Source organism: Passer domesticus, chromosome 2 (genome assembly GCF_036417665.1).
Source record: "Passer domesticus isolate bPasDom1 chromosome 2, bPasDom1.hap1, whole genome shotgun sequence".
Taxonomy (NCBI): domain Eukaryota; kingdom Metazoa; phylum Chordata; class Aves; order Passeriformes; family Passeridae; genus Passer; species Passer domesticus.
Window position 1 is genome coordinate 28,913,386 of NC_087475.1, and position 10,729 is coordinate 28,924,114.

The 10,729-nt window shown below is 38.2% G+C and overlaps 1 protein-coding gene across 2 annotated transcripts in view; it reads left to right on the forward strand.

Moving 5' to 3' along the window:
* The window catches only part of UXS1 (UDP-glucuronate decarboxylase 1), a 55,977-nt gene extending 45,736 nt beyond the window's left edge, over positions 1-10,241 (forward strand). For both annotated transcript variants that reach the window (XM_064407972.1, XM_064407973.1), the window contains 6 exons: positions 1,091-1,210; positions 3,208-3,251; positions 4,300-4,360; positions 5,773-5,830; positions 8,074-8,177; positions 9,420-10,241. In XM_064407972.1, coding sequence (XP_064264042.1) covers positions 1,091-1,210; positions 3,208-3,251; positions 4,300-4,360; positions 5,773-5,830; positions 8,074-8,177; positions 9,420-9,551 — 519 coding nt within the window. In that variant the 3' untranslated portion in view covers positions 9,552-10,241. The remainder of the gene's footprint in view (positions 1-1,090; positions 1,211-3,207; positions 3,252-4,299; positions 4,361-5,772; positions 5,831-8,073; positions 8,178-9,419) is intronic.
* Positions 10,242-10,729: the final 488 nt, after the last annotated feature.

The following is a 10,729-nucleotide window of genomic DNA, read 5'->3' on the forward strand; positions in this document are numbered from 1 at the left end:
ACAGGATGTTCCATGTATCCTCTGAAGGAATGTTTGCAACTCCAGAACACTGTGGTTGTGACTTCAGATGAATCAGAGCACACAGTTTGCTTCAGACAATTTTTTTCCAGTAACTGATACAAGGATGTCTTTTTCTGGGAGGTGGGAGGACTAGATACTATGAGGAGGATACGTAGGCCTGTACTGAGGTTGATACCTTCTTCCCTACTTTCAGATGGTAGCATCTCTCTGCTTACAGCATACCATATTGCTCTGAGCTCAGCAGTATCCTGTTTTAGCTCACAAGGGCCAAACATCCTTCTTGTAGGCTTTATCATAAACTGTGCCTTGTCCAAATGAACATGTCAATCAAAATAACTCAAGAGAGATTACTTCAGCCTGCAGTCTCTAACTGTTAAAATGCTTTGTCCAGAAAGGTTCCAATTTCACATATTTGTTGCATTTTGCTTTGAAGATTTGCAAAATATTCTGTAGAAAGAACTTCTGGAAATGATAAAAACGTTTCTCGGAAAAAACTATGCCATTGAAGACTTTGATTGTAATGCATGTATTTAAACAGCCTAATAAGAGGGGCACTGGAAAACATTGTGGCTGTGGTTACAAAACTGCTTTATGGCCTTTGTAAAAGATACTTTTCTGACATGTTCAGCTTTTCTAAAGTATGGACTTCTATAATCTATGGAAATGTGAATCTATGGAACTGTGTCTGCTGATTGTGAGACTTCACTTTTATGTGCAAAGAAAATAGCTAAGTCCCAGGCAAAATAAGTTGTTATTGGAAGGGTATTATTGAAAAATCTTAAAAGCTCGTAGTGGAAGAAAATGCACGTGCTAAAATCATGAGCTGTTCTAGCACTGATTTAGATTTGCATTACAAATACTGAGAACTAGTATAAATTACCTTGGTGTATGCACTACATTTTTCAGGAGGGCTGAGGAGAGATTTGAAGTGTTTCATTATTAGAAAATAATGCATGTTAAAGCTGAAGGAGGGATTCTTAAAAAGCTTTTTGCAGGGTAGAGTTTGCACTTTTAGGGAGATAGATGCTTTTATTAAGGAAGTAACAATTCTTTTTTTTTTTGGCTATAGGAAGGAGTTGAAGTGAGGGTTGCCAGAATATTCAATACCTTTGGTCCTCGAATGCATATGAATGATGGAAGAGTTGTCAGTAATTTTATCCTACAAGCTCTGCAGGGAGAACCACTAACAGTAAGTGATGATCTCCTGGTGATATGAAGAGCCATTTATATCTTGTCCTGATGTGTTGCAGATGAGAATAGATTTTGGACAATACTGATGTTCCCCTCTTACAAAATGTAGTGTTCCAGTATACCAAACTTAACTGTATGGAAATACATGTCTGAAGATGTGCTCTGTCAATGGGGTTGATCTTTCCCAGAAAGAAACCAGGCTACCAGTTGAAACTTGCACAAACATTTCAGCATTCTTTATATTGGGGATACAAACAAAATCCAATCATTGCCATGCTGACTAAACTTCAGCAAGAATGTTATTGTAATAGGGGTTAAAGTAGAATGTTCTGCCCAACATGACTGTTCTGTAGGACACATCACTGTAGGAAATACCTGTTTGATGTTGAAAATTACCGAATCTGAGAAAAGAAGGGGAGCATTCTTTAGCTGACCAGGTCAAATAAAATTAATTGTCAACAATAAGCAGTGACTGAGACCTAAAAAAAAAAATCACTCCTATATCATCACAGAATTTGGCTGACAGGAATACCAAGTGTGTTGATTTCTTCAGAAACTATGTATTTGGTCTCTCAGTTCAGAGTACTTGCTCAAATTGGGGAAATAATCTCTTGAGGAAACAGTGTCACTGAGTTGTAGAAATTGTGGCTTATGCAAACATGACGATGGTTGTTTTGTTATTGTAAAAGAAAGATTTATTAAGAGGAACTGAAAGATAGAATCTCTATTGTATTTTCCAGCCATTGCCTGTATGTGGGAAAGATAACCACATGGATGACCTTGCAAAAATAATGTACAAATACTTAGTTGTGTAAAACTTATCCCACATGCTATAAGTTAAGCTAAATGCAGGAAGCTCTACATAAATACATAAATGTGCTTCCTGTTTGTTGGGAGTCCATCAGGCTGATATTGTGCTCCTGGTGTGTTCCCATCTGAATCAGTTTTTGGACAAACTCTTAAACCCCTGATCTTACCCAATGCATGCTGAAATTTGAATTCTTTTGGGCTCTGAATCAGGCTTGGAGAGCACAAGGTTTACCAAGTAACAGATGGCCTGTGTACCATTGTACTGCCCTTTCTGTCCTCGAGGAAAACAAGCATGTTTTCTTTTCTGTCCTTCCAAAAGCCTTTCTGTTGCAGCAGGTTGATGGCAAAATGTGTTTGTTCCCCATTAAACTGAAATGTTTTCATCTCTTATATGTGTCTATCAATAGCTTTCAGAATGTAAGTATTCATGTTCTAGAGACTTTAGTACTGCACTCAGTTAAACTGTGAAAAAAATAATGGTATCAAATACCATTCTGGTTCACTTCAAGTATACATTAATGTCTGTTTGAACTTCAGCAACTTGCTCCAAAGTACCAGCATATAACCTGAGGAGACTTCTTTCTTTTCCCTCTAAGGTTTTGATACAAATCTGTACAGGTGACTTTGTGAGTTGTATCATCTGCAACTCTTTGCTTCCCATTTCCCTAGATAGTAATATTTAGAGCCACATGATTTTTGATTTTTATGTCCAGATTGCTTTAAACACAATTTTTTTAGTGACCACTAATAGTGGTCTCTTTGAAGCTGTTGTTAGTATGCAAATCAAAATTGCATATCATAACCACATCTTAGTAGTCTGAAGTTTGCTTTAAATGTTTGGCACTCTTTTCTGGCTGCGAGTGCAGGCTGCACCTTATTCCAGTGTTCCAGAAGAGGACAAAGCATCACTCTGTCCTACACCCCTGAGAAGGTTTTCTTCATGCAGAGTTCTGGTTAACAAATGCCTCGGGATATGTTTACTGGAGACAGATCCAAGAGGAAGACAGCCTTCAATGAACTGATATTTGCCAAAAGCTCTACAAGCACATTTTTCATTTCTGTAACATAGAGCTTGTGTCTCAAGTGTTTCTCCTTGAGATGGTTTTCTAGAATGGTAAGGAGAAGATAATTGGCTAGAGAGGGCTTCTGTATTTATTAACTTTTCTATTTTTCATATGGTTTTAGGTCTATGGACCTGGAACTCAGACAAGAGCTTTCCAGTATGTCAGGTAAGCCTTGTTTGTTCTGGCTGATAATTTCCTTCATGGTTCAGTTAGCCTTCTTAGGTTTGTATTCACGTGCATTTGCTTTACTTTTTAAAATAATTTTTTAATACAAGCACTCAAAAAACCATGCACCCATATAAATCTGATTTCAGCATTTCTCAGCTGCCTGATCTGCTTCACTGGAGCTCTTAGTATCCAGCTTTACTTTCAGAAGGGAGACATGGAAGTTTTTAAAAATATCAAGGAGAAAAGCATTAATTGATTTAGAATTTTACTTGAAATACTAACATGCTCTTGCCTTCCAGAGACAGCAAGTAACAGACAAGTTTTTAGTGCTAGTTTATCACTCCATGCATTTTAATGCAATGCTGCCACCTCGTGTCCTTGGGACTGCTGTGGTTGGTGTGCAGGCTGTGCACAAAAACAAAAAAACAAGCTAAAAAAAACCCATGCTGGACTTCTGAGTTGTTTTAAGCATTCTTTGCTCGGAAATGTTCTTTCCTTCTGCTGAAAGTAGTATCAGTGGTAATAAAGAAACCCCATCAGGTCAAAGTACCCATTCCTTTCTTGATTATAAGTCATAATGAAAAGCATCTGGATTTCTATGTCTGGAGCCAAGGTGCTACATCCGTGGCTAATAATCCAAAATAACTTTAGGTTATATTGATGGGGAAAAGTAATACCAAAACACTGGTTTTTTAACAAACTTGGTTTAAGAAATATTGAAAATGAGAAGACAATTCAAACAGCAGGCTGCAAAGCAGGTGGTAGTGTTATGTGCCTCTGCATTACAACTTGCTCTTTTCTGCTTGGAATTCATTGGCAATCAGCCTCTAGATATGTTTAGATACTGGAGAGAAGAGGAAATATTAATCATTTTTTAATACAAACACTCAAGAAAACATGCACCCATATAAATCTGATTTCAGCATTCCTCAGCTGCCTGATCTGCTTTACTGGAGCTCTTAGTAGTCACCTCTCTTTTTTAGACCAGGAATATTATTTATAGAGAAGTGAAAATTGCCCCAATCTGTTCTTCCCTCTTTTACAGTGATCTTGTGAACGGGTTGGTGGCATTGATGAACAGCAATGTCAGCAGTCCTGTCAACTTGGTGAGTATGAGTGCTCCACTCTCCTGAGTTACAGTGCACTGGTCAACACCACCTCTGTTTTCCTCCTTGTCACCGATACTGATTTCTAGAAAAAAAAATTGAACAAATAAAGGTCTTTCCATTATGAAAAATGTATTCTCCCATTCTCTTTATAAATAAGAAGGCTGAGCCCCTAGATATTGAGATCTTACAATTCCAAGAACAAGATAAATTTCTTGGAGTTTTTAATTTGTTTTAGGAAGAAGATATATGTAATTAGAATATGAAGGGAAAAAATGTGTGGGGCACATGTGCAAAGTGCACCAACAAAATGATTGACGAATTATTTTAGTGGGAAAAAAGCACTGAAGAAATGCTTAGCTCAAGATAACTAGAAATAATTTCATACTACCCTTGGATTCAAGGAAAATGTGATAGTATTTTGTGGTAGAGTTCTCTAATATTGTTTAAAACGCTTTGAACTTAACTTGTCTAGTGAGATTTTTGTTCTGTTCTGTTTGTTGTCACCTTATTCTTAGTACTGGATTTAAGAATAGAAAAAGGATGCATATCCCAAGTAATTTCTTGTGTATGCCGGCTTTTGCCAAATCAGATATTCAACTCTGCAAGGCAGTTAACTAGATTTTCCTTTTCTCCTGAGGCCATGATTTAATTTCTGTGTTTCTATCCAAATGCTGATATGTTTAAACTCTATCACATGCTTTGTCTTCAGAAAGCTCAGTATTTAAATCTATATGTATCTTAAGTACTCAGCTTTTGGTCAAACAAGATGTGGCGAAGAGTTTTGAAACAAGGAAAGCTAGGGATGGAGTCTGATGAAGGGGAGCTAATGCTAGCAGAAAGTTTTCAGCATTTGATTGTAAAATATTGATCAGGAAATTATGTGCAAGTTGGTTAAAAGAAAAGAAAAGGAATATTGTATAGGAAGGCAAATAGCCCTTACTTATTGATATGTAAGCTGTAGTAGATTCAGAAGCAATTGTTTGCAGCTGAATGAGCCTGTGTTCCTAACTTTGGATGAGACAAGAACTGAGCATATTTCTTCTTGATACCTCAACTGGGCACAGTCCTTGAATCCAGATCTCCAAATGATGTGGCTGTGTGGGCTGCTCAGTGACAAAGGCCTTCACTGTGATTGCCAGCTCTTTACATACTGATTTTATTTTTTGGGGTGGGGGGAGGCAGGGAACAACACCTCCCTACATACACGGAATTACCAACATGAATATAATGGAGGGCCAAATTTTCTAATGAGTAAGGAACTTATCAAAGTTGGGATTTTTTTTTCAGCAAAGTAGAATAAAGCTTAAAGTTTAGCTTTCTCAGAGTTTAACCTGCCCCTGTTGGAAGCATGTCTAGCATGTTGTAAGGTGTTTAATTGTTATTGAAATGAGCATCTCTTATATTTGTAGGGAAACCCAGAAGAGCACACTATCCTAGAGTTTGCCCAGTTAATTAAAAAACTTGTTGGTGAGTACAATTAATTCTTTATAAAGTTTCTGAAGTACTTAGTGTCATTAGATAATTATTACTTGATTAGTGTGTGTAATATGTGGATAATTTAATTAGTCTTTGGATTTCTTAATAATTTCATCAAAATCATTTAATCATATCATTAAATATTAATCAGATAACCCAAATAATCTCAATTTTCTGTAAACTATTGCATGAAGAGTAGAATGAATACATTTTCTGTGTATCTATGCAATCTATACCCATTAATTTTTATAATGTTTAGACAGTTTTTAGGTTTGTTTTGGCACAAGGATGATACAGAAATGAAATGTAAAATATGTGAATGAAAATGTCCTGCATAGCATCTTAGCTGAAATAGAGATACTTGAGGAAGGTGGTTCTTCACAGTTGTGCAGGCTGTGGTCTTCAACTACCATTAAAACCTCATACTGTGGCAACAATCTTCCTCTGTTCTTTTCACTGTTTCTGACAGTGATTCTTGAAAGTGTTGACAGCACCTGGGAAGAAAACACTGTGGCTTCCTCTTCATTCTAGCTCTGACACCTGTAGCAAATCAGAGCTCTCAAGAATGGAAGGAAATGGTTGCTCTTGGTCTTCTAGTGTGGCTGCCTAATGAGATGAAACATCCTGCTGCCATTAGCCAAGGACTTTTAGTCTTACATTCCAGAAGTGCTTCTGACAGATCTGAAAAAGACAAGTTCAGACATATAACACAGAAGCTGATGCATGTGTTGTTTCTAATAAGAGACTGTTCCCTATGGAAAACTTTTGTGAATTCACAGATCAGGGAAGGAGATGGAAAAATCACAGCACCAAACCCATCAGACACGTAGATTAATTGTCACCTCTGTTTGTCTGTTCACAAACAACTTGATGTGTTCCAGTCCATTCAGGGAGGCGGTTTAGTTCTAAAATGGCATGTAAACTGTTTGCTAGATTTGGGTAGAAGAATTGGCCTCTTTCTATGTGTTGTTCTGAGGAAAGGCAAGTGCTTGGTTATTTAAATCAGACTGGAGATTATGGGCAAAAAGAAACTGATGCCCTTTTGTAATGCCAAAGTGCTAACAATCATGGAACAAGTGAGGTTGGAAAGGACCTCTGGAGGTCCCTTGGTCCAACCCCTCATGTCAGGCAGGGCAGCCTACAACCAGCAGTGGCCCAGGACCATGGCTTTTAAGTATTTCCAATGGTAGAGACTCCTTGGGCCATATGTGTTTCACTGTCTCTGATCCTGTCACTGGGCACCGCTGGAAAGAGCCTGGCTTTCTCTTCTTAATTCCCCCCACCTGGTATTTATACACATGGATTAAATTCCCCATAGCCTTTTCTTCCCCAGACTAAAGGGCCCCAGGTCTTTCAGCCTGTCCTCATATTCCAGTCCCTTCATCATCACCATGGCCCCTCTGTCTCTCTTGTACTGGGAAGTCTAGAACTGGACCCAGTTCTCCATATGGATCTCATCAGTGCTGATTAGTGGGAAAGCTGATCTCCCTTGTCCTGCTGGCAGCACTTCTGCAGCGCAAAAATATCATTTGCCTTCTTTATGGCAAGTGCACATGGGTTCATATTCAGCTTGGAGCCCACCAGAGCCCTCAGTCTTTTCCTGCCAAGTTGTATTCCAGCTGGTTGGCCCCCAGCCTGTACTTCCCCAGATTCAGGACTTTGAACTCATTGAATTTCATGAGGTTCCTGTGAGCCCTTCCTCCAGCCACCTTTCTCGAGGTCTGGATAGCAACACAGTGCTCTGGTGGATCAGCAATTCAGTATTGATCCAATGTTGACCCTTGGGGTATAGCACGAGTTACCAGTGTCTAACTCATCACCACCCTCTGGGCCTGGCCATGCAGTTTGCAGTGCTCCTCACTGCTTCTCCAGCACTCAGTGAGGGTGTTAAGGGAGACAGTCTCAAAAGCATCACTGAAGTCAAAGCAGGAGATACCCGCTGCTCTGCTCTTTGCTACTGAAACAGTCATTTCCTCATAGCAGGTTAATAGATTGGTCTGTAAGAGTAGCTTAATTTTTGTGAATCCACGCTGAAATCTTTGTGAAATGCTTTGTGAACCCACGTTGCTGTGGGACAGGTGGATGACCCAGTTGTTGCATGCAGTGCAAAACATTTCAGTGATTGAATTATGAAGCAGAGAGCTGCAGAAAGACTTGCTGCTCCAGTTGGTAGAAAAGATGTAAATGCAAAGCATAGTGAATTGCAGATGATAAATCAGTGTCTTGTTTAACAGGCAGTGGAAGTGAAATCCAGTTTCTCTCAGAAGCACAGGATGATCCTCAGAAACGAAAACCTGACATCAGAAAAGCCAAGTTACTGCTTGGCTGGGAACCTGTGGTATGTACAAATGAATTACTGTTGCTGGGTGGTAAAACACCAGGAGGCAGAGGGGGCTGAGGAGGGGCCACATGGTAACAGTCCATTTGCCTTACTGGAATATCTGCCTAATGCCATCTCCAGAACAGTTTTAACATTTTAACTTTTTCACTTGCATATTATGAGATTATTATCTTTCTGTAAGCTCAATGAATCATTTGAAGAGCATGGTACATAGTTACTTACATTACCAAGCCCATAGCTGATGGGTTTGTTGGTGTTGCTGCAATGCTCATTCCTGTTGCTGGCAATGGGAGTTGGTTTGCTTGGAGAGGTAAAATCTGACTAATTCCCAGAAAAAGTGACTTTCATAGCCAACTCCCCATTCTAATTAGCACAATGGTTTGTACCCTTCTTTAAATTTGTAGACAAAAATCATTCCAGTAAACATGTGAACCTACCTAGTAAATGTAAGCTTAATAATAGAAAAAGATCCAGATCCTTCTGAAAGGATTCACAGATGCAACTGATATTGATAGACCATGTCTGACAGCACAAGGGGGGTAGCAAATTGCTGCAAACACAGAAGGTTTAACTTTTGTATTTCTGGCCTTCTGTGTTTGGCACAGGCAGCAAGAAAACTTGCCCTGAAGTAGCAGTACAGAGTTGGTACAGCAAGGCAAGCAGTTTCTGTGCTGCCTGTTTTTGTCTTCCTGTACTGATGATGGTGTCAGCAAGCATGTCAGAGCATATGGCTCCTGAGAAAACAACTCCTCTGTTGTTCCTGTCTCCATATTCTCTGCCTGTACTTAAGCACTGCAATTTGTAGGATTACAATTATTTGTATAGGATTTAAGAATATCAAATGAGATACTGGATGCTAGCTTCATACCATGCTGCGAAAGATGATCTTTAATCCTTACAAACAGAAAGGGCTTAAATGCTGGGCATTTGTCTCTTTCAATGCATTAGGAACTGAAAGTAGAATTATGCATGTCTGTTTTCATACAAAACAGACCCATCAGAACCATATGTGAGATTTAAATTTGTTGGGTTGTTCAACTTATGTCAGAAAATGTTTAAAAGCTCAGCTGCATCAGCAGTGAGGAGATGTAACCAGCATGTGGTGCTGTTAATACTTAGATTGGCTAAGAGTGAGATTCCCTGGCTCCCTTGTGATAGCTGTTTTATAAAAGATGCTCTTGTGAAATGAGCTGATGTGAACCTAGAGTGATATGATTCTCTCCTCACTTTTGGGAACAGGTCCCATTGGAAGAAGGTTTGAATAAAGCAATTCATTACTTCCGTAAAGAGCTCGAGTATCAGGCAAACAATCAGTATATTCCCAAACCAAAACCTGCAAGGATGAAGAAAGGAAGAACAAGACATAACTGAAGACTATTGGTTGGACAGGAAATTCCCTGCTTAACATTTGACGGATGTAATTTTTTTTTAATTTTTTTTGAGAGAGACTTTAAAACAGGTATCATGAAGAACGAACTGGAATTTCATTCTGAAGCTTGCTTTAAAGAAGTGGATGTGCCTAAAAATAACATAAATATTCCCTTTCCCTGCAAATCTTGCCTTGCACTTTTTAAATCTGTCTTTTTATGTAAAATAGAGTAGAAGCATCTTTTAGTATCTTCAAGTTTTATATCTTGATGTGAGATCATTTTGTTGTGACTGTCCTTGACAGTTTTATTTACTGGTTTCTTTGTGAAGCTGATGATAAACACAAATGGGATGGAAAATGCCAATTTATTTATAAAATGGGTACTATAAAATATGAGATGTTCTACTATGCATAAGAAAAAAAATAGTGATATTGTCAGGTGAGAGACACTGACATCTGCATATAGAAGAGTTTAAAAGAATTCTGTATGAGAGCTTTATGTATTCTTTAAAGGAGAGATTTTTTCAAAAGTTTAATTTTAGTTGTACACTTGAATTTGAGATATTTTCATTGATTACCATGGATAAGGATATTTTGAATCACTACTGTGTTGTGCGTACTCTGGGAATAAAGTTAATGTATTATTGGTTACAGTGGTTGAATATGCTATTTTAATAAAATACTGAAACTTCTGTTTGGTAGTTTCAAGGTTTCATTGTGGGCATTTCTCTGGATTTGCACATCTGTGGATTTATTGTGTATTAAATATGAAGTAACAGCCTGTAAATAATCCAGTCAAAGTTAATAACTTTGGTCTTACATTGCTTGTCTCCTAACAGATGTATAGGAAGGGCTGCAGGATGTCTTTGAAATAGATCAGACAAAACCATCCTGATTTATTCCAGTTCAGGTAGTTGATAGTGATGCAGGAATATAATATTTCTTTAAACCATGGAGCCTAACTTCAGCCTTCCTGAGGAAATAACTGAGGAAGTGTTTCTATTTTAAGCAGTTACTAAAGTGCCAGTAAATGCTTTCAACTTTGGTAGCTGTGCCCTGTCATCTTAGCAAAAAACAAAAAACAAACAAAAAAAAAAAAAAAACAAACAAAAAAAAAACCCCAAAACAACAAAACCGCCAAACTTCAATTCCCTTCCTTATTTTCAGTACTTCTCCTAGT